General features: G+C 42.9%; 1 protein-coding gene across 4 annotated transcripts in view; it reads left to right on the forward strand.

Annotated features, from left to right (window-relative positions):
- The window catches only part of LOC143296092 (sodium/calcium exchanger 3-like), a 257,142-nt gene extending 232,721 nt beyond the window's left edge, over nucleotides 1–24,421 (forward strand). For all 4 annotated transcript variants that reach the window (XM_076607851.1, XM_076607852.1, XM_076607850.1 and 1 more), the window contains 5 exons: nucleotides 17,152–17,282; nucleotides 17,997–18,096; nucleotides 19,080–19,202; nucleotides 20,338–20,496; nucleotides 22,806–24,421. In XM_076607851.1, coding sequence (XP_076463966.1) covers nucleotides 17,152–17,282; nucleotides 17,997–18,096; nucleotides 19,080–19,202; nucleotides 20,338–20,496; nucleotides 22,806–23,182 — 890 coding nt within the window. In that variant the 3' untranslated portion in view covers nucleotides 23,183–24,421. The remainder of the gene's footprint in view (nucleotides 1–17,151; nucleotides 17,283–17,996; nucleotides 18,097–19,079; nucleotides 19,203–20,337; nucleotides 20,497–22,805) is intronic.
- The last annotated feature ends 215 nt before the right edge of the window (nucleotides 24,422–24,636 follow it).

The following is a 24,636-nucleotide window of genomic DNA, read 5'->3' on the forward strand; positions in this document are numbered from 1 at the left end:
CATTCGGTTTGATACTTATATGTTATCATTTCCTTTTTGTAATATTTTTCTCTTCGACTTCGTTAGTTCCTGTCTGAAATAGTTACTGAGGTAATTACTATGTGACACTTTTCCATTTTGCTGTGATACATTATATGTACTACTTTTTTTTCTGGCGGAAACGTATGTTTTGATTATTACTTTTTGTAATACTTATATTTTTCTTGCCCGGGACATTTTCTTGGATATTTTTGTTTTGTCGTAATATTTCATATCCGAGATATGTTCTGTGGTGTGTTTTTTTGTGATTCTTTTCTGTGTTAGACATTCAATCTGATATTTCTTCTTTTCATCTTTTTCTTGTTCTTCTTGTCGTTATTAATATTACTACATCATTATTGTATGTGATTTTACTTGTCTAATGCATTTATCCATATTTCATGATTATGTGATACCTTGCTTTCGTTCTGCGACATGAGCTTCGATATATATATACATATATATATATATATATATATATATATATATATATATATATATATAATTATGTGACGCGTTCTTTCTTGTTTGAAAGTTTTTGCTTTTATACTTTTATACTTATTGATATTTATTTCATGAGCTGTAGTCACACTCATTCAGTGACTCATGTACACATGTGGTAATCATGTAGTGTTTTGGAATGTTCTTCTCAGCTCAGTTCGCAAAAGGCAGGTCTGTATAATTATAATTAAGTGATATGGGAAGCCTTTCTATGTATGTGGAGACGGACAATTTAAAGACACTTGCTGAGTGAGAACGACAACCCAAGTACCAAAGTCCATAGCTGTTTATTCATTTATTCATGTAAATACTTATATTCTATTCAGTAAAGCACTGTTTATGTAGAAGAGAAAATTATGAAATCTAAACAAATGCAAAATAAGAAAATAACGAAAAAATCAACAAACTCTTTTTTGTTTGAGAGTGTGTAGGTACATAGACCTTGGGTAAAAAAAACAACAACAAAAAAACAAAACAACAAAACAACAACAACAACAACATACAAGAAACGAAGAATCCAAAAAATCGAAGAATACGTATTGTATATGAATGCGTATTTTGCTTGGAAAAAAAACACACAAAAAAAACACATAGAATCAAAGCGAATCAGCTATTTTCCATTTACTGTTCGAACCCTGATGAAAGGATATAACTGAGATTTTTCAGTTCCTTTCAGAATTCAAGTCAGAGTAAAAGTGCTGACGGGAAGATATAAAGCACACACTGTGCTCCATTTGACTGATACACCTCTGATGGGGATTCCTGACCAACACTCAACCTTTTTGTGTCTCTGGGGGTTGATTAACTCCGCGTCCTATTATGAAACGAAACGAAACGGGGTTTTTTTTGTTTTAATTCAAAAGGGTAATAGAATAAGTCTGACAAATTATGTTTACAACAACAAAACAAAAACGGCAAAAAAAATGATAACAGCAATTTATTGAAAAAAAAAAGAAAAAAAGAAAGAAAGAAGATAAACATCCACAGGTCATATTCCGCACACAGGAAGGAAGCAGAGAGACTGAGAGAGAGAGAGGGAGAGAGAGAGAGAGAGGGGGGATGAATGAATGAATTTACTTTGTGAGAGAAGTGGAATAAGCGAGGCATACTTTTTTTTCATCCGGTTCTCAGGGCCAAGAAATTAGACATGCAAGCAAAATTCAAACAAACAACAACAACGACAATAATAATGATAATAATGATGATGATGATAATAATAATAATAATAATAATAATAGATAGATAGATAGATATTGCTGCTGCTGCTGCTGATGATAATAATAGTAATACTAATAATAGATAGATAGATAGATAGATAGACAGACAGACAGATAGATAGATAAAGATAATAAAACAGAACAGAGAGAGAACAAAATAATATCATAGTAAGAAAAAAACAAATGCAAATACTAAAACGGAAACTTCACATACACACAAACGAATACACTTGCATATACATGAATATATAACCATCCTTAATTATAATAAAACATAGTAGTGCTTGGTATTTCTTTTTAACATCTCCTGTTCAAGAAGAATGGCATAGTCATTAAAGCTGGTTTACATCATTTATATATTTTTGAAAGAGTTTCTGAAGTTGATACTACTGGTTATCTGCTTTAGAAAGGACAGCAAAATATTCCAGTATGAACCACCACTGCATAAAAGGCTTGACTCAATTCTAGGAAGAAGTATTGTAAGTTTATGAAAGTTTCTAGTACTGTTTGTTGGAAAGCTATCTACAATACCAGGGGGAGCTGCTCAGTTAACTACTGTGAGCCTTGTTGTATTCTTAGATACAGTGGAAGAATGTTCAATGATTTATAACCATCAATGGTTAATGAGCTGGATTTTAAGAGAGCTTGTTTAAGAGCACATTTATATAATCTGTTTAAGTGAGACAGGAGAAGAGAGGGCATGACTGACTCATTAATACTGAATGAGCATCAGCACACTTTTGGACATAGCGGTGTCAAATTTGAAAGATTCACAAGAAAATAATGAAAGTTCACTTTTTTTTTATAGTTTAGTTGTTTTTTTGCTTCTTCGTTTTGAAAATTTTCATGAATATAATTACATAGTTTAGTTGCTTTTTTTGGCGCTTTGTTTTGAAAGTTTTCATGAATATGATTACATAACCAACCACCAGATTATGAAAGACTTGGTTTACGTAAAGTAATGGTTGTAAAGGTGACTGTAAAGGGGAGAGCAATTTTATGCGAATATCCATACTCATGAAAAGTGAACGTGTTTACTAGAGAAGACAAAACATTATCATGGAATACTTTACGCATGGAGAGGCATTTGTTATACAAAAGCTTAGCCTTGAGAGGGGGGGGATATCTGCATGTTTATAGTCAGAATCTGATTTGTTAATAGTTGATTTAACAGGTCTTTTGTGGATGCTTGTCAGTGGTTTAGGCAGCTTTTTGCCGGCCGAGTCCTAAAGTGTAGAACCATTGGCAAGTAATGGATTGAAAAAAAAAGAACGAATGAAAACATGGTTCTCTTTCTTGAAAGTTATAGAAATTCTTTGATTTTATGAACTTGTATAGTTTTGAAGCACGATTTTTGGACACAATTTTTAGGTTTAGACCAAGATAGATCGGAAAGGAAAGAAAGGAAAGTTAGAAAGGAAAGGAGTACAGCTTTCCATGTAGTCTCAAACCTGAAGAGACCTCCACAGCAGCAGCAGCACTCACATCTGTCATTATATGATACTGAAAAGGAAGGCCCCAAATCCTGCAGCCAAGCAGACCCCACTCTCATGGTGATCAGTGTTTCCATTCTCCCTTCACATCCATGCGTCAAGACGTTCTTCGGTGTCAGCAGTTACATGGGGTCTGCTCTTGGGTACACGTAGTTGTCTCCACCCCAGGGTCTGTTTCCATGGCTAACAGCAATAGCTGTTTTCAGCTGGGGTCCTACCTTTGTTTGATCAGATCCAGCACCAGCGAACACAACCGACTTGACTCCACGACACTGCAGGTTTTCTGTGGTGAGTGGCCTCATGGCGACCTAACAATGTCAGTTTCCCGTGGACTTCTGTAGCTGGCACTGTGTATGTGGGATTCTGGAAGAGCGGCGTGAAGATGGTGCCTCTGAAATGGTGCACTGCAACACGGACAGTGACATTCATCAACTGGATGGAAACTTCGGAGGTGTTTTGTTTGTTTCTGTCTTCCATCAAAGAATAACGTCCTAAAATGCTGCAGCTGATCAAACAGTTCCCGTCCATAAACAACCATTTATCTTTGTAGCAATCCAATAAAGATGATGGATTTGTTCTGATGTCCGATGTGATTGGAAGTCATCTTTCCGCATAGCACGAAGCGCGTGGATATTACATGCCAGGTTTATCTGATGCAAGGCAAATAATGTTGGGCTTTTATTGTTGTTTTTTTAAAATTTTATCAAAGCTTGCTGATATGTATTCATCTGACCTCGGACGTTCGGATTTCAATTTCAACGGCTGTCTCCCAATAACACAATCTGAGTGTTATTCTCCCAGTCCATTCATTCTTCTCTTCTTGCCGACATTGATTCCAACTCCGAGTGACGTGGTGAATGCACCCATGGCATCCTCCCAGGACTGCTGTGTGTTGAAGTGGTAACCAAGGAAAACATATGGATGTGTCGGGTTTTCCATTGATCAGGAACATGGGAACATGAAGGGCGGATATTAGCTTCCGCCGTTTTTCTGCAATGGATTTTTTTCTACTGTCTGTATTTACGAGTTTTGAAACTAAATAAGGTGTTATTTTGTATGGAACCCAAACGAGAAAGATTTGCTTGTCGTTCTTTTTGTACGCTCCAAGTGGATGTGCATTTATAGTGAATGTCATGTCGATTATAACTATATTACTATTTCCATTGAAAAGGCTTCCTGGTGTTTAAAGTAGTGTCTTTAAAGCGCGCGCGCTCACGTCTAACAATTCAAATTCAGTTTCTAAACACATAAGATTGTTGTCGTTCATGTGTTTGTGTTTGATAAAACAAATTCAGTTATTAAATGTGGTGTCTTTAAAGTGTTCAAATTAAAACAAGACAAATTCAATTATTCAGATGAAACGTCTTTAAAGTGTTCGTGTTTAACAATGCAAACTCAGTTATTTAAATATATTGCCTTTCAAGTGTTCACGAATAACAAGTCAAATTCAGTTATTGAAATGCACGGTCTGGACAGTGTTCATGTTCGATAAGACACATTCAATCATTTCAGCTTCGATTCTTTAAAATGTTCATGTTTGATATTAATAATAAAAATTCTTAAAAATATAATAATAATAATAATAATAATAATAATAAAATCAATTATTCATACGGTAATTATCTGGTCCGCAATACGCGCGGAAAAAACTTTTATATGCGCTGTTGTACATGAACATGAAGGTGAGGCTAGTGGCCACACCATGTTGCAAGCACCAGGTTCTCTGGCGGGACATTTCAGCTCCGACAGCAGGCTTTATGACTGAAAGCTAACAGGACGTTGATCTCTATTAGTCCCTGTGGAGTTGGAAAGAAAAGCCACATCAGAATGTATTTTTTAAATTAATACGAGGCGTGTTAATAGGCCTTAGAGTTCCCGTGGGAATTACAAGACGACCAGGTACGCTCACATTTTCCAGAAACCACGTTGTCAGCTGGTATGTTAGCCAGTATCATTCGCTGCATAAACATGTGTATAAAAATACATACATTGTATTGTAGTTATCTTTTTGTCACAACAGATTTCTCTGTGAAATTCGCGCTGCTCTCCCCAGGGAGAGCGCGTCGCTACACTACAGCGCCACCCATTTGTTTGTATTTTTCCTGCGTGCAGTTTTGTTTGTTTTTCCTATCGAAGTGGATTTGTCTACAGAATTTTGCCAGGAACAGCCCTTTTGTTGCCAAGGGTGCTTTTACGTACGCTAAGTGCATGCTGCACACGGGACTTCGGTTTATCGTCTCATCCGAATGACTAGCGTCTAGACTACCACTCAAGGTCAAGTGGAGGGGGAGAAAATATCGGCGGCTGAGCCGTGATTCGAACCAGCGCGCTCAGATTCTCTTGTTTCCAAGGCGGACGCGTTACCTCTAGGCCATCACTCCACATACATATATACATACATGTAAACACACATATTTATCTTTGCATTCAAAGGTTTTACCGAGTAACTATCCTTTACTTTCACCATTATATTTGGCTTAGTCAGCTACTTACGTCTCGATTTTTTTTTTTTTTAACATTTCAATCAATGATTTATATGAATGCCAACAGGAAAGAAATGTAATACAATTAAGATTTATATATGCAGTGTGTGAAACGATTTATTTTTTGTTTACCTCTTTGTTGATTTTTTTTATTTACTTTTTTTGACAATGGTCTCGACGTTTGGCTGAGGCCAGAAGTAACACTTCATGAAGTGTTCCTCATTTTTGTGGTGGAGGAAAAGTGCCCCAGCACTGTGTTTCTGCACAAGGCATTTATATCGCGCGGTTTTCTCTCCCCGCCTCGGACTATTTCATTGTTTCTTCATTTTTGCATACCCCTGTTGATCATGTGTAAAACATGGCTGTGTCTGTCACTCACGCACTCACTCTCTGTCTCTGTCTCTGTCTCTCCACCCTCCTCTCTATCTTTCTCTCCCGCTTCTCGCTGTCTAACTGTCTGTTTGTCTGTTGACGAGTACATCATCAAAACATACAGACAGACGACTACACGACTCATTGACTCTGTGTGTGTGTGTGTGTGTGTGTGTGTGTGTGTGTGTGCGTGCGTGTTTGTGCTTGTGTGTATGTGTGTGTGTGTATGTCTCTGTGTGTGTGTGTGTGTGTGTGTGTGTGCGTGTGTGTGTGTGTGTGTTTGTGTGTGTGTTTGTGTCTGTGTGTCTGTGTGCGCGCGTGCGTCACAAGATCATGACTTCATGCAGACAAAAGTGTGAAAGTGGGAAGGGAGGGAGTGGGGTGGGTGTGGGGGATAAAGAGGAAGTCTGCCAAGTATCTGGAACTCACAGGAAGAAAATCTGTATCTCCCTCCCTCTCTCCCTCCTTCCCTTCCTCCCTCCCTCCCTCCCTCCTTCCCTCCCTCCCTTCCTCCCTCTCTCCCTCCTTCCCTTCCTCCCTCCCTCCCTCCTCCTTGTTTCTCTCTTTGTTTCATTTATGTCCTGCTGCGCTATCACTTGGTTTTGTGTGTGTGTGTGTGTGTGTGTTTGTGTCTGTGCGTCTGTGTGCGTGTGTCTGTGCGTCTGTGTGTGTGTGTCTGTGTGTGTGTGTGCGTGCGTGCGTGCATGTGTGTGTTATGTGCGAGAATAAGGCAGGGAAAGTTTCTGTATGTGCGTGTGTATGTGTTTGTATGTCACTATGTGTAAGGGGGCGGAGATATGGAACATGACGTTTATTAGCATGTGTGTTTGTTTGTGTGTGTGTGTGTGCGCGCGCGCGCATTCGTGTTTGTGTATTTGTGGAGGGGGTTTTGGTGTGGGTGTATATGTGGGGGTGTTATGTATCATGTGTGTGTCAAGTGTGTGTAGCTGGATGAAGGTTTAAGTGTGTATTTCTGTATGTGTGACTCTCTCTCTCTCTCTCTCTCTCTCTCTCTCTGTGTGTGTGTGTGTGTGTGTGTGTGTGTGAGTAGGATGCGGACGTAGATGATGAGAGAATGAATATCTAGATTTGTAAGTGTGGTGCTGACCAAGTCATGGTAAAGTATATAATTGTGTGTGTGTGTGTGTGTGTCTGTGTCTGTGTCTGTGTCTGTGTGTTTGTGTGATTGGAAAGATATAATTGGAATGGGAAAAAATATTGGAAACACAAGTAAAAGATACAGAGGACAGTGACGACAGACAGACAAACAAACAGACAGACAGACAGCTTTGATGTCAGCCAGCGAGTTTCACAACATAACGACCCTACTTAGTCCTTCAAAACAGAAAGAGAAGGAACGTTCCAATCTCTCTCATGCCCCATACAATAAACGCACGACCACGACATTAACTGGATTAAGTGGCTTGTTTTCCGCATGAAACGTCAATGAAATGAAATAATCCCTGATATTATGGCCTATTTTTTTTATGAAACCTTTGGTTATGTGCAAACTTGAAAAAAAAAAGAAGAAATTCTGTCACGTATTGTTAGATCCACCCACGCACGCACCCACCCACCCACACACTCCCCTCTCTCTCTCTCTCTTCTCCATATCTTGCCCCTCTTTCTCTCTCTCTTTCCCTTCTCTGCATTCTCTCTCTTTTGGTCTGTCTCTGTCCCTCTCTCTCTCTTTTTCTATTTCTCTTTAGTTTCATCATTCCTGTTTTTTTCACGAAGAGAGTACAAAGACTCGAATTCACGCTCAGTTCCATTGCTACGTATGAAAAAAGCTTTTTGACTTGAACAGAAAACCTAGAGTTACCAGCAAATTCCATTCGCATAATCATACACAAGTATTTCCACTGCGTTAGTTTGCAGGTGATGATAAAAACTCGCTTGTCTTGGTGTCTTTAAAATGGCTGCATCATCGCTTGTTTTCAGTGATAATATCAAAGACCTCGGTGTGTGATACCTACCCTCCCCCACCCACCCCCTCCCCTATTAGACCAGAGAGATGATGTTAGGCCACGTGTTCGGCACATTCACTCACTCACTCACTCATTCACTCATAAAGCTTAATTCCAAACCGTCTATTTTAATGGAAGATGTTCTTGGACTTCATGAATGGAAGACATTTTCGAACTGTTATTTGTAAAAAAAATACATTTTAATGTAGTTAATCAAAAGACGGAAGGGGAAAATATGTATTACCAAAATATCAGCTTTTATATTGTGCCTTTTCTTTCTCCATCTCGCGTTTGCTTTTGTTTTGTTGTTGTTGCTGCTTTTCTTTTTTTCCTTTTTTTTTTCTTTCTTTCCGTTTTTGTTTGTTTGTTTGTTTGGGTTTTTTTGTTTTGTTTTTTGGTTGTTTTTTTTTGGGGGGGTGGGGTTTGGGGGGTGGGAAGGGGGTTGAGGGGGAAAGGGGGCTGGGGGGGAGGGGAGGTTGGGAGTTTTTCTCCTTTTAATGCATAATCAACTCTCCCAGAGAGCGAGGACAGCATGCAAGGTATGGTGCGTGAGGACAGTAATTGCTTGATGAATATTTATTGACGCGTTTCGTCAGAGGTGGTAATGACGCTTTCATTGCGCGTCTCTCGTGTTGTCCGCAGACCAGAAAAGAAAGAGACAACAACAACAACAACAAAACTAAATTCAAATAAACCAACCATCCAACCAAACAAAAAACGGGTGTTTTGAGCAAACAACGTTATGTTGTTGTTGTTGTTGTTTACATCAATGCCAGTATCACTGTGTCGGTTACGTGAATGTTTGTGCAAATGTTTCTTGGAGCACTTCGACGTATTGAAAACAAAGTGCTTGGTGGAGCAGCAGCTGAGATGTTAACAATGACAAAAACAACAACAGTGGAGTGATGGCCCAGAGGTAACACGGCCGCTTAGGAAGCGAGAGAATCTGAACGCACTGGTCCGATTCACACCGGCAGTCACCAGTAACTTGCCCCCCTCCATTAGACCTTGAGTGGTGGTCTGGACACTAGTCATTCGGATGAGACGATAAACCGAGGTCCCGTGTGCAGCATGCATGTTGCGCACGTAAAAGAACCAGTGGCAAAAAAGGGTTATCCCTGGCAAAATTCTGAAAAGAAATATATCCATTTCAATAGGAAAACAAATAAATTGCAGGCAGAAAAATGCGTGGCGCCGTCAGTGTAGTGACCCGCTCTCCCTTAGGAGAGCAGCCCGAATTTCACACAGAGAAATCTGTTGTGACAAAAAGAGTAATACAATACAATACAGTGTGACGATGGTTGTTGTTCTCACACCGCCATTATAACAGTAGGCAGTATGGCGGAATGGTGCCACTTGCATTGCTTGGTTCTAACTTACACGTGACTAAATGCCTACTTTAACCGACCTACGCCATTGGTCAGTTACATACTGCACACAGTTAGTAACAGATTACGACCATACTAGGCTCTTCCGTCCGAGCAATGCAACTTGCTCCTGGCAGGGCTCTAGGTTCGGCATGATGTTGTGTCCTTGGGGAAGCCATTTTACTTCCATTTTTCTCACTCCACCCAGACGTGCATTCTGTTTGGAAATGTTAAAACGATAGAAGAGGATTATACCCCCTCCACCCCCCCCCCCCTCCGCACTCCCTACTCCCCCCCCCCCCCCAGGCCACCCCCACCCCCACACCCATGCCAAGCCGTAGACACAGTGGATGTGAAATCACTTCCTTGATGGTTGTGAAAGGCTGTGGAAACATTAACTTTTTATTTGCTTTTAAACATTTGCATCATCAACAACTGCAAGAGCAGCCATAGCAAAAAGAACAGTCATCGTAGCGGAATTTGCCTGCGTGCCTAAATTGTGTGTTTTGCATTCAGAGGCTTTTGTTTATTTGTTGTTGTTGATTTCCAATTCAGGTTCTTTATTAGCCACTGAATCAACCAAGAAATGTGTTTTGGTTTTGCACCTCATTCACACATTAAATGCACACGAAAGTTGGTCAGCTTATTACGAGCATCGCGCGCTATTTTTTTTTTTTCTCTCTCCCTCTTCCGTAAGGACTGAAAATTGAAAATGCTCATCTGTATTGTGTGATTGATGATGTTCGTATCTTAAAACTACATATGTCGTGTCCTGTGACTGTTGTCTTTGGAATTCATAATTATCAAATCAATCGACCAAACTCTGCTGTCTGCTTCAAACAGTCAAAGCATAAAGTTATCTTTCGAACAATTCAAATTATCTGTTAGCAGAGGGGAAATAACGAATGATAAGTGAGTAACCCGTACATCCATTCTTTAAACATTGAGGGAAGAAAATTATAGTTTCGTGCCATTGGGATTTTCGTCTTAATTTTTTACCCTTTCCTATTAAAAGCTTGTTTTATGCGTTTCCTTTCCACCACACTGATGTATGCAGACAGACATACCTCGGTTAAGTCAACTTTATTTAAGAAAATGTCAACTTGTCCATACCTTACGTAAGTCAAACTCATACCTCGGTTAAAGTCAACTTTATTTTATGAAAATGTCGACTTGACCATACCTTACATAAGTCAAACACATACCTCGGTTAAAGGCAAGTTTATTTTATGAAAATGTCGACTTGACCATACCTTACATAAGTCAAACACATACCTCGGTTAAAGGCAAGTTTATATAAGAAAATGTCGACTTTCCATACCTTACGTGTCAAACTCATACCTCGGTTAAGTCAACTTTATTTAAGAAAATGTCGACTTGTCCATACCGTACATAAGTCAAACTCATACTTCGGTTAAGTCAACTTTATTTAAGACAATGTCGACTTGTCCATACCTTACATAAGTCAAACTTTTTTTTTTTTCGGATGGGGGGTAGGGGTAGTTCCCAGAGGGTCGCCTGCTTGCCGGAGACAACTGTACAGAGACGGACGGACAGACAGGTACTGTGACCAAAGTCGTGGCATGCTATGAGAGCGTTGCCAAGGAAACTGGAATCAGGGATTGTGGTTTTTCTTCCCACAAAGGACAAACAATCGTCCCTGCCCGGAGTGGTGGATTAGAGACAAAATGGAAAATGACATTAAAAGGATCTCCCGTGGGTCATGTTCCGGCAAAGTGCAGGCAAAAGCCTGTGGCTGAACGGGCACATGGAATGTCCCTCGCGTATTGAGAGGAAAGAAAAGGCAGGAACGAATTAGGTAATTTGTGTGAGTGGAATGGGTTCTTCTGATTAATACCATGTTATGAGTTGGTTTCTTCCAGTTTCTTTAGTGTCGTGTGTGTGTGTGTGTGTGTACACGCGCGCTTGTATGAACATGTTTAAGGATTTCGGCCACCCTGTCACACAAAGCACTTGGTATTGCGTGATGGCAAAGCTTAATTCTTTTTTCACGTCTCAAGCTGATCCTATCATGACGTCTGTGTGTGTGTGTGTGTGTGTGTGTGTGTGTGTGTGTGTGTGTGACAGGCAGACAGACACAGAAAGAGCGACACACACAGAGACAGAGAGACAGACACCAGACAGACAGACAGACAAAAATCATAGTCAAAGACAGGGACCAGACAGAGACAAAAAGAGACAGAGAGGCAGAGAAATGCATTGCGTCAATGACGAAGACCAACAACAACAACAGCAACACACACACACACACACACACACACACACACACACACACACACACACACACACACACACACACACACACACACTAAAGAACACACAAACACATTAAAGCACACACACACACACACACACCAACAACATGAACAACAACCACCATTCTGGCAAAGCTGCTGAGAACGGTTTGGGCGGACGGTCAGGTCTATCGATTGAATGAATGTAGTCCATTTCCACAACACCTCCTGAAGCGAAAAAGGGACACAAGCAAGGGGAAAAAAAGAATAAACTGTTAGAGAGAAAGGAATGGGAAGAGACAGGGGGAGCGAGAGAGAGAGAGGGGGGGAGAGAGTGAAGGGATGGAGTTAGACAGGAAGAGACAGGGGGAGAGAGAGAGGGGGGGGGAGAGAGAGTGAAGGAATGGAGTTCGACGGGAAGAGACAGGGGGAACGAGAGAGAGGGGGGGGGGGGGAGAGAGTGAAGGAATGGAGTTCGACGGGAAGAGACAGGGGAGAGAGAGAGAGGGGGGGAGAGAGAGTGAAGGAATGGAGTTCGACGGGAAGAGACAGGGGAACGAGAGAGAGGGGGGGAGAGAGAGGAGATGGAGTTAGACGGGAAGAGACAGGGGGAACGAGAGAGAGGGGGGGGGGGAGAGAGTGAAGGAATGGAGTTAGACGGGAAGAGACAGGGGGAGAGAGAGAGAGAGAGGGGGGAGAGAGTGAAGGAATGGAGTTAGACGGGAAGAGACAGGGGGAGAGAGAGAGAGAGGGGGGGGAGAGAGTGAAGGGATGGAGTTAGACGGGAAGAGACAGGGGGAGAGAGAGAGAGAGGGGGGGAGAGAGAGTGAAGGAATGGAGTTAGACGGGAAGAGACAGGGGGAACGAGAGAGAGGGGGGGAGAGAGAGTGAAGGGATGGAGTTAGACAGGAAGAGACAGGGAGAGAGAGAGAGAGAGGGGGGGGAGAGAGAGTGAAGGAATGGAGTTAGGAAGAGACAGGGGGAGCGAGAGAGAGAGGGGGGGAGAGAGTGAAGGGATGGAGTTAGACAGGAAGAGACAGGGGGAGCGAGAGAGAGAGAGAGATGGGGGGGAGAGAGAGAGAGATGGGGGGGGAGAGAGAGAGAGATGGGGGGGGGAGAGAGAGAGAGATGGGATGGAGTTAGGAAGAGACAGGAGGAGCGAGAGAGAGAGAGAGATGGGGGGGGGGAGAGAGAGATGGGGGGGGGAGAGAGAGAGTGAAGGGATGGAGTTAGGAAGAGACAGGGGGAGCGAGAGAGAGAGAGAGATGGGGGGGGGGGAGAGAGAGATGGGGGGGGAGAGAGAGAGTGAAGGGAGGGAGTTAGACGGGAAGAGACAGGGGGAGCGAGAGAGAGAGAGAGGGAGGGAGAGAGTGAAGTGAGGGAGTTAGACGGGAAGAGACAGGGGGAGCGAGAGAGAGAGAGAGGGAGGGAGAGAGTGAAGGAATGGAGTTAGACGGGAAGAGACAGGGGGAGCGAGAGAGAGAGAGAGGGAGGGAGAGAGTGAAGTGAGGGAGTTAGACGGGAAGAGACAGGGGGAGCGAGAGAGAGAGAGAGGGAGGGAGAGAGTGAAGGAATGGAGTTAGACAGGAAGAGACAGGGGAAGCGAGAGAGAGAGAGGGAGGGAGAGAGTGAAGGAATGGAGTTAGACGGGAAGAGACAGGGGGAGAGAGAGAGAGGGAGGGAGAGAGTGAAGGAATGGAGTTAGACGGGAAGAGACAGGGGGAGAGAGAGAGAGAGAGAGGGAGGGAGAGAGTGAAGGGAGGGAGTTAGACAGGAAGAGACAGGGGGAGAGAGAGAGAGAGAGGGGGGGGGAGTGAAGGAATGGAGTTAGACGGGAAGAGACAGGGGGAGCGAGAGAGAGAGAGGGGGGGGAGTGAAGGGATGGAGTTAGACGGGAAGAGACAGGCGGAGCGAGAGAGAGAGGGGCGGGGGGGGGGAGAGTGAAGGGATGGGGAGGTAGAAGGATGGAGGGGGAGGTAGAGAGAGAAAGACAGAATGGAGACGGGGGACGGGCTGTGGGGGGGGAGTCAGGGAGTGAGTGAGAGAGAGGAAGGGTGGTGGGAGGGGGGAGAAGAAAAAGAGCGAAGGGTAGGTAGGGAGAGATTCAGAGGAAAGAGATATATTGTGGAGAAGGAGGGAGGGTGACAGTGAAAGACAGGCAGACAGAGACAGACAGACAGAGGGGGCGGTGGAGGTTAGCAAAATCTTCTTTACTGAGAGAGACAGGAATAAGCTCATTATTACTTTGTACGCTGACGTAAGGGCGAAAGTCAAGGCCTTTTTCTTCTTCTTCTTCTTCTTTACTCAAGAACCCAAAAGTGCGCCGCTGATATGAAACAGTTTGACTATAACCCTCATTTCGGTTTTATGTAAGTTTACAGGGAGTTTGATTTTCCAAACATTTATTTTCTGTTGAAGGGTACACGTGTGACAATAGCACTCGTTATAAAAAAAAAAGAAAAGAAAAAAAATTAGAGATGTTCAGTTCTGTTACAGTAAGTTGAATCTTTGCAAAGAGGTTGCTGCTGCGGTTGTAACCAGAGCACAGGCAGCCAGGCAGGAAAGGCCGTTTCGTCCACTTTTGACGTCAAAGGCCCCACAATATGCTCATGTTTATGTTTCATTGTGTCTTATAAACTTTAAGGTTTTGTGACAATAAAAAGTATTCTATTCTATTCTATTCACACACACACACACACACAAATACACACACACACACACACACCCGCGCGCGCGCGCGCACGCACACACACACACACACACACACACACACACACACACACACACAGAGGGAGACAAAGAGAGACATATATAGATTAACAAAGAGAGCTCTGGAGAGAGAATGTAGACGCACTCTATATATCTATACACACATTTTTTTTGTTTTAAACCCGTTGAGCCCTAACTAAAGTTGGGTTCTCTTGAGAGAGACGGCGACATCGTTGGAAAGAGTGGGTCTATCCATTATAGATAGGAATGTGGACAGGTGAAAGAGAGAGAGAGAGGGGGGGAGAGAGAGTGGGAGACAGAGTAACACACGCAACACACACACACACACACACACACACACACACACACACACACACACACACACACACACACACACACACACACCGACAAACACACTTCTTCTACTACTACAACTACTACTTTTCCTATGAAATTGTCTTCTGCTTCTTCTACTGTGCACTTCTTCTTCTTCTTCTTCTTCTTCTATGTAATTTGTTTTCTTCTTCTTCTTCTTCTATGTAATTCTTCTTCTTCTTCTTCTTCTTCTTCTTCTTCTTCTATGTAATTCTTCTTCTTTCTTCTTCTTCTTCTATGTAATTCTTCTTCTTCTTCTTCTTCTTCTTCTTCTATGTAATTTGTTTTCTTCTTCTTCTTCTTCTATGTAATTTTTTTTCTTCGTCTTCTCTTATTCATCATCACCATCTTCTTCTTCTTCTTCTGTAATATGATTTCTTCGATTCACCCTTCCATGTGTTAATGGCATTGTGTGGGTAATGCGATTCGTCCTGCCATTCAAATAAACCTAAGCGGGAAGAAAGTAATGATATTGTGCCGCCAAATCCCAAATCTGGTTACTGCTTGTAATTTAGATGAGGTGCCCAGGGATACAATAAGATTTTCTCTATCATCTCGCTCCACTTCTGTACCAACACACACACACACACACACACACACACACACACGTACGCGCGCGCGCACACACACAGACACGCGTACGCACGCACACACACACACAAACACACACACGCACGCAGGCGCGCGCGCGCACACACACACACACACATACACATATACACACACACGCACGCACGCGCACACACACATACACATACACACACACACATACTCACACACACATACACACACACACACACACACACACACACACACACACACACACACACACACACACACACACACACACACATTCATTCGCTCACCATGAACTCGGTAACTGACTTTGACATGCAGTTATCATGGGCATGGAATCGATGGAGCAGAAATCGTGGCCCAGTTCATGTTCAGGGCAGGACACAATGATGCCGCATGCGTGCGCGTGTACGCGCGCGTGCGTGTTTGTGTGTGTGTGTGTGTGTGTGTGTGTGTGTGTGCGCGTGTGTGTGTTTGTGTGTGTGTGTGTGTGTGTGTGTGTGTCCAGGATGTTTCTATTACACTGACGGCAGTGTCTGTGCCTGCTGCCCTTCCACTGAACCACACTTGCAAAAGCCGAACAAAATCAGCGCTGAATCATGCAGTTGCGTCCCTTGATACAATTCATGCATTCCACCCTTCAAAATGGCGTGTGTTTTGACACGCACACAGAGCGATGAACACGACTTAAAAGTTAATTGTGAGGTAACGGGAAAAAAATCTGTTTGCTTGAATGGTTGATTCATGTTGGTGAAGCATTTTTGATGCATGTTGATGTGTGTGTGTGTTGTGTGTGTTGTGTGTTTGTGTGTGTGTGTGTGTTTGTGTGTGTGTGGTTTCGCGACTGAATGACACAGAAAACGAATGATGAGCGCCCAAATGCAAATTTCAATGGGCTTTGCCCAGGTAGGCAGCCTCTACTGCAAAATGACTCCGTGATTTGTAATGCGCTTGGAGCTTGGTCTCAGACTGAGGATAGGGACTATATAAGTATCTCTATTAATCAATCAATCATGTTTGATAAATTCTCTTACCAAAGATAGGCTCTGTGTAAGTATCTCGATTAATCTATCAATCAAGTGTGATAAACTATCTTGCCAAAGATAGGCTCTGTATAACTATCAATCTATCAATCGTGATAAACACTTTTACCAAAGACAGGCGCTGTATATCCATATCAATCTATCAGTCAAGTGTGATAAACGCTCTTATCAATGATAGGCGTTGTATAACTGTCCCTGTCAATCAATCGATCATGTGCGATAAAGATTCTGACCGAGTAAAAGTGCTATATGAGCACCCCTGTCCACCAACCAGTGATAAAAACACTCTGATCGAGTGGAGGTGTAATTAAGCACCCACCCATATCCACCTATCAATCCACCATGTGTGAGAACACTCCACCAATCAATCCAACGGACCACAGCCACCAACAACTTGACCTTAACTCCTTGCGTGCCACAGCACGTACCACCTACGGGCATAGTAACGTCACTGATGAAGGGAAATAACTCTGGAAGGCTGAAAATTCACACAGTTTATCTAGAGTGGTATATCTCCAGACCATTTTCTCAGTTTTGGGCTTATTGTTTCGGAAAGTCATATGACTCGAAACACCACTTTCTACTGTATTTTTTTCTCTCTCCAGCACTGAAGGGGTTAATGGCGAAATGCCAACAGGTGGTCAAACTCACATCTACGCAATCTGTCCACCATGTGTGATAAACCTCTTCTCGAAGATAGATGCTATCATAATTATATCAGCAGCACTGTGTGTGCCAACCATTGACCAGAGCTTTGTGGTGTTCTCACTGGCAGGCAAGACCAGCGACAAGGACTCTGGGGCCATGGTCAGTGTGGAGGACGAACGGCTGGCCGAGCTCGGGAAGCCCCGCATGGGCGACATCGTCCGGGTCACCGTCATGATCAAGGAGTCCCTAGAGTTCAAGGTCAGTTTGGGAGGGAGAGGGGAGGGAGGAAAGCGTGGGGGAGGGGATGAGTGGGGTGGCGTTGGCTGTGGGGGGTGGGGGCGGGGGTTGTGGGCGGGGTGGTGGTGGTGGTTATTGTGTGTGGTAGCGGTTGGGTGGAGGCTGGTGGTTGTTCAGATCGATGTCTGGTTGTTAGCAGAGCTTGAGACTTGAAGACTCGTTTATACAAAAAACGATGATGACGGTGACGAAGGGCGTTGTACAGTGTTATATACATACCTTGGTGTGTGTGTGTGTGTGTGTGTGTGTTAAGTAATGATGGCAAAGTTGCTAATAATAAAAGCGACCATAGAGGCGACGACGACGACGCTGATGACAACACTGACAGAAGTGTGACACCGACAGATGGTGACGACACTGACAGATGGTGACGTCACTGACAGATGGTGACACTGACAGATGGGGTCGACCCTGACAGATGGGGACACTGGCAGATGGTGACATTGACAGATGATGACTCTGACAGGTGGTGATACTGACAGATGTGTGACACTGACCTGGCAGATGGTGACATTGACAGATGATGACTCTGACAGGTGGTGATACTGACAGATGTGTGACACTGACAGATGGTGACGACTCTGACAGGTAGTGACGACACTGACAGATGGTGAAACTGATAGGTGACGACACTGACAGGTGGTGACGACACTGACAGATGTGTGATGATTGCAGAGCGTGGTGGACAAGCTGCTGAAGAAGGCCAACGTGTCCCTGGTGGTCGGCACCTCCTCGTGGAGAGAGCAGTTTGTTGAGGCCATCACCGTCAGTGCAGGTACTGTACGGAAATCATGTCACCAGTGACGTGTACCGGCTACTTTGAGTTGTATAATGATGTTAAATCATGTCACCAATAACGTGTACCAGCTACTTTTGAGTAGTATAATGATGTTAAATCATGTCACCAGTAACGTGTACCGGCTACTTTTGAGTAGTATAATGATGTTAAAACATGTCACCAGTAACGTGTACCGGTTACTTTGAGTCGTATAATGATGTTAAATCATGTCACCAGTAACGTGTACCGGCTACTTTGAGTCGTATAATGATGTTAAATCATGTCACCAAAAACGTGTACTCTTTGATTAATGTTTCTTTTAAGAAATGGACAGAACTACGTGATATATATATATATATATATATATATATATATATATATATATATATATATATATATATATATATCACATAAACAAACTTCATCAAACAGATTTTGATGAGTTGGATGAGCACATTAAGGATAATGTTTTTTTCCACAGAAAGGACGCATTGACGTGGTTATTTTCAGAAATGGCATGAACCCCATAATATGGCCATAATTTTGTCTTGATGGAAGGGAAATTCCATGTACACCAACATATCTGGGTATTTACTGACATGCAAGTAAGGGTGAAAATAACACTCCATGCACTTTGCTGCTGCATTAATCAGGTCCAGTTTCTACATGGTCAAGAAATATTTCTCTGCGATCTTACAACTTCCCTGAAGAATTTCTTTCTTTTTTTATATTAAATTTTGCAGGTATTTTACCTTTAAATGGTGTAAGAAAAGTAGCATCAGCAAAACGTGTGATTAGAGCAAATACTGTCGAGCATTCTGAAAGCATATAAATAACAAAGGGATCTAACTTGGGGTTTTCGTAACAAGTAAAGACATACCTGTTCAGTTTGAAACTGCCCGCTACAAGAGGAGAGTGTCAGTATGGTTTGACCGCTTGGCTTTGCTTCATTTCCTGTTCACTCTGTGACGTGTTTTCAGGGGACGAGGAGGATGACGAGGCGGACGAGGAAGCGGAAGAGAAGCTGCCGTCCTGCATGGATTACGTCATGCATTTCGTGACACTGTTCTGGAAGGTCCTCTTCGCTCTGATTCCCCCGACCGGTTAGTCCTTGGCTTGGCTTTTCTTTGTCCCTCTGTCTGTCTGTCTGTACTTTATGAATGTTTAATGGATAGTCACTGTCAAAAGGAATCAAAAGTAATTCCGCCAGTGCAATAGTATTTCTGGTGAGGATTACAAATGTTACAACGATGACGATGTAAACGAATAAGGACCAAGACCAAACTGACACTGATGTCGTCAACGACGATAACGTTGAGGATTTCCTTGGTTTTATTTGGATGGTGAGCTTGTTTCATTATGTCCAGAATGACGATCGAAAGCAAGATGACGAGAACGAAGAAAAAAGACAAAAAAAAGACGATGATGTCGCTTGTTTGTGGATTATCGAGATGAATGCCTGTCTCCTGTCGTGACCATTCTAATGACCAGACAGCTAAACCTGACGGTGAAAATGCTGGCGATTTTTGCAGATCACTCCAACCACTTTGCTTCTTCCATCGTGACTCTTTGAGTATTCCTTTCGTAGGAGATGATGATGGCAAAGACAATACCGATGTTGGAGATGACTTGGCCTGTTTCATCACATCCCTCCTGGAGATCAGTTTGCTGTTGTTGAAGATGACCGTGATGATGATTATGTTACCTTCTTTCCCCACAGGCTACTGGAGCGGCTGGGCCTCTTACATCCTGTTTCTCCTGACGTTGGCACTGTATCTGGATTTTTTTTCTCTCTCCATAAACCAAAGGCTGGTGATGCTGAAGATGAAGCTGACGAGGACATTGGCAGTGATGATGGGGGACGTGGAAATGACGGATGACAAAGACGATGACTGGCGCTTGTTGCAGATGACTGGTCGAATGTTTCATCGTGTGTTATATCAGATACTTCTGTTGATGAAAATATTGAATTGGACGATGAATGAATGGAGAGAAAAAAAGATGATGATGCTCCTGTTACTGAAAATGACGATGACGATGACGAAAGACTGATAGTGATGCTTCTGTTACTGAAAACGATAATGAGAGCGATGAGGAAAGAACGATGATGATGCTTCTGTTGTTGAAAATGATAACGATGACGATGAGGAAAGACTGATGATAATGCTTCTGTTACTGAAAACGATAACGAGGACAATGACGAAAGAAGGATAATGGTGGTGATGATGGTGTCTACAGATTACTGGGGCGGGTGGGCGTGCTTCGTGGTGTCCATCCTGATGATCGGCGTGCTGACGGCAGTGATCGGCGACCTGGCCTCCAGCTTTGGCTGCACCATAGGGCTGAAGGACGCCGTCACCGCCATCTCCTTTGTCGCCCTGGGCACCAGTGTCCCCGGTCAGTCGTCGGGGTTTTGTTGTTTTTGTTGTTGTTGTTTTCTTCAAACACTGTTCTTTATTTTTCATATGGAGTTACACACACACACACACACACACACACACACACACACACACACACACACACACATATATATATATATATATATATATATATATATATGCTTTTGTAGTTGTGTACCCGAGTGGAATATCATAAAAGGGGACGGTACAAAAGAATTGCTGATTTACTGAATTTAAACTGAAAGGATAGAAAAGATCCACGCTCTGGCCCAGAGACATATAGCAGGCCAGTCACAAAAGGGTTTTTCTATTGTGTTATTACAATATTAAGTAAAGAAGAGATAAAGAATAAAGAAGAGACGAGACAATGCAGCGATGTGGCGATGACGCTGGCCTTGCGGCAACACACACTGCTTGCGACACAGCAAGAGAGAGAGAGAGAGCAGGCTCTAGCCAGTGACTGGCCAGGTGAAAGTGACCAGTGATCATCCACTCCGTCTATTTATGCACATTATGCGAACTGCAAAGACGCTTGCGTGTGCTGCGAAGCAAATCGGCTCAAATCGGGCTAAATTTGATTAGAATTGTTTGTTACAAGGTGTTCAGTGATAGATTTCTAATTGATTCCTGAACCGATTTACGTCGGATTGGTCGCAAAAGAAACAGCTCAACACCTACTTTCTAATGAGTATAAAATGAAGTATTGATTATTTAAGATGAATTTATAATCTTAATTTAAGTAACCTGAAAAGGGTCAGTTTTAACAAGTCCATCGTTGAAAATTACAAACTGCGTTAGGCAAACACAAATGGAAATAAAGATGGAATTGCGAAAATTCTGTCAGTATAAAATACTTGTACTTTACCGATCTGACAAAAGAGATATTAATTAAATACTGTGTGTCAGAAACACCGTTTTCAACTCAGCCAAAACCTCCGAGCGACACTGGTTGTGGAGTGATTGTCGTTAAGTGTCGACAATGAAAATCGGCCTTGTAATTTTTGAATGCCTAATCTATTCTCATCCAAACACAATAATGGTGTAGTTTTAGTTTCCAACAACAGTCACATACAGAATTGTAGACTGTAGCATTATGTGTGACAGGAAGACAAAATGACGTAAGTTTAGCGTCAGTTGAAATCTTTACACTGACGAACGATTAAACTGAAATAGAATATGCTTCTAACTGATTACAGTGTGTGTGTGTAGGCACAACAGACATATTCTGACAATAAATTATACAGAGACTTGATTTAATAGATGTTTAGGAGCAGTTGTTTAAAAGAGACTTTGCATTTACAATTCGAATGGCGCATTCTGCACGAGCCGATGACGACCGGTGGTGGGCATGCTGTGAAAAAGACCTCTGCTATAGCTTGTGTGTGAAGCAGTATCTGAATCCAGCTGAGCACTTGGCTACATATAGGCAGGCAATTAGATAGTCAGGTACACACACACACGCGCGCGCGCGCGCACGCACGCACGCACGCACACACACACACACACACACACACACACACACACACACACACACACACACACACACACACACTTTATATCTGTCTATCTATCTATCTATCTACCTATCGATATGTTTGTATATTGTAAGTGGTGTCTTAAGATTGGATGGTTTATTGCCGAGATATTTGATGAGCCCACCAGAGTTATCTGCTGTCTTATCAGTCATACAGATGACTCTTTTCCCAAGATGTAATGGTCATTTGCTGTGGCACACACACACACACACACACACACACACACACCACCCGCCGCCAGCAGTATACAGTATCTTGGAAAGTTTTGTTGTTGTTTTTTCAATAAAGGAGTTGTTTACCTGGTATTGTTTTCCGCCACCATCATTTTGTAACACAGTACGATACAATACAATACAAAAGAATGCAATACAATAGAATACAGTACGATACAATACGACACAACACAACACAATTCAATACAATGTAATGCAAAACAATACAATACAAATCAAATCAGTACAATACGATACAACACAACACAATACAATACAGTACAATCCTCTTCCTGAGCAACATCTAATACAATGCAATGCAATACAATACAACACAACACAACACAACACAACACAATACAATGCAATACAATCCTCCTCCGAAGCAACATCTGATACAATACAATACAATACAATACAATCCTCCTCTGAAGCAACATCTGATACAATACAATACAATACAAAAGCAACATCTGATACAATACAATACAATACAATACAATCCTCATCTGAAGCAATATCTAACTTCCTGCCCGCTTTTTTCCTTTGAAATACACCAGACACCTTCGCCAGCAAGGTCTCCGCCATCAACGACCGCTACGCCGACTCCTCCATCGGCAACGTGACGGGCTCCAACGCCGTCAACGTCTTCCTGGGCATCGGCATCGCCTGGAGCATGGCCGCCATCTACCACGCCGCCCACGGCAACAAGTTCTACGTGAACCCCGGAACCCTGGCCATGTCCGTCACCGTGTTCTGCGTCATGGCGCTCCTCACCGTCTTCATGCTGCTCCTCAGGAGACGGCCCAGCGTGGGCGGAGAGCTGGGAGGCCCGCGCTGCCAGAAGGCGATCACCAGCACCATCTTGGTGTCCTTCTGGGTCATCTACGTCCTCATCTCCGCCATGGTGTCCTACTGCTACATTGAGGGCTTCTAAGAGGGAGAGGGAGGGGTGTTTTAGGAGGAGACCCTCGCCTCTTCTTCTGCGCGACATCGAGAGTGCGATAAAGAAAGAGAGAGAGCTGGAGAGAAAGAGAGAGAAAGAGAGGCTAGGATCTAAGCAGGGACATCCATATGTGTGTGGGTGGGTGGGGAGTGTGGTGGTGGTGGTGCGGTGGCTGGGGGTGATGATGGTGATGGTGATGGTGGTGGTGCCTTTTTTTGCTGTTTCGTGCTCGGCTTGATTGATTGACTGCTCTTTCCTCGGAATCCATCCTGACCCCGACTCCCACACACCCACCCACCCAACCCCCAACAACCCTTTCCCCCACCTTCCACAAGTTCCATCTATTGAGTGGGGAGACCTTTCCAGTCTCTGACTCACCCTCACCTTCTCCACTCCCTAACCCACTTTTCCCATAACTTCTCAGTCTGAGGATGGGTGGAGCTGGTTGTATGTTCGCTCCCCACTGTCGGGGAGTTGGCTGATGGATTGTGTGTGATGCAGGACAGGGCAGGAGCTGCTGGTCTGGCTTCACGAGCAGGTCTGGAAGCGACATGCGCACGTGGGCTCTCCTCTGTTGTATTTTTCTTTGTCTCACGAAGGTTACGAACTGCCACAGGAAATCACATCGGTTACAAAACTGCCAAAGGAAACGATGTGTTGCGAACTGCCACACAAAACGGCATCTGTTTTGATTGGAGCGTCAAGTTGTACGTAGTGATGCAAAAGCTGACTTGAGCATCTCTAGTTACTCTTGTGACAGTTTAATTTCGTCTGTTTATATTGTTGTTTTTTTCTTTTCTGTCTTTTTTCTGTCGTTTATTTTCTCATATCTTCATGAATATCCATAAAGTATATTTCTTGGAAGCTGAACACTTTTCGGATATCTTTTTTTTTCCTTTCCATCAGAACTCCTGGAAGCATTTTACTCTACATTCGGACTTAGGTATTCAAACTTAAAGTTTATCTTACTCCAAAGATGATAAAGTATAATATAATGTATTCTTACCTGCAAACGTTCTTTTTAGAACTCAAGAGACCTTTTTGGACAGGTCTGTTCATCTTCTTTGTCTTCACCCACAAGAAAGTGGTGACATTTGGTATTTATTCTAAGCAGAGGGGTGTTGTGCTGTGCGTTTCAAGACACAGAGCAGTTAGCGTTGTCAGACTCTCCCCCAGAAGGGAGATAATCTATCAGCTGTGTGTTCTTGACTTCCTGCGCCCCTCGTCGGTTTTTTTGTGGGTTTTTTTGTTTGTTTGTTTTTTTTTCGTTTTTTTTTTTTTCTTCTTCTTTTTTTTATTTTTTATAAATAATTATGGTTGTGTGTGCTTTGGCACACTGTGTCGTTATTATTATTATTATTATTATCATTAATAGTATTATCATTATTGTTATTAGTAATATTATTATCATTACAATAAATCATTGTCATAATTATGGAATTATT

Source organism: Babylonia areolata, chromosome 21 (genome assembly GCF_041734735.1).
Source record: "Babylonia areolata isolate BAREFJ2019XMU chromosome 21, ASM4173473v1, whole genome shotgun sequence".
Classification (NCBI taxonomy): Eukaryota; Metazoa; Mollusca; class Gastropoda; order Neogastropoda; family Buccinidae; genus Babylonia; species Babylonia areolata.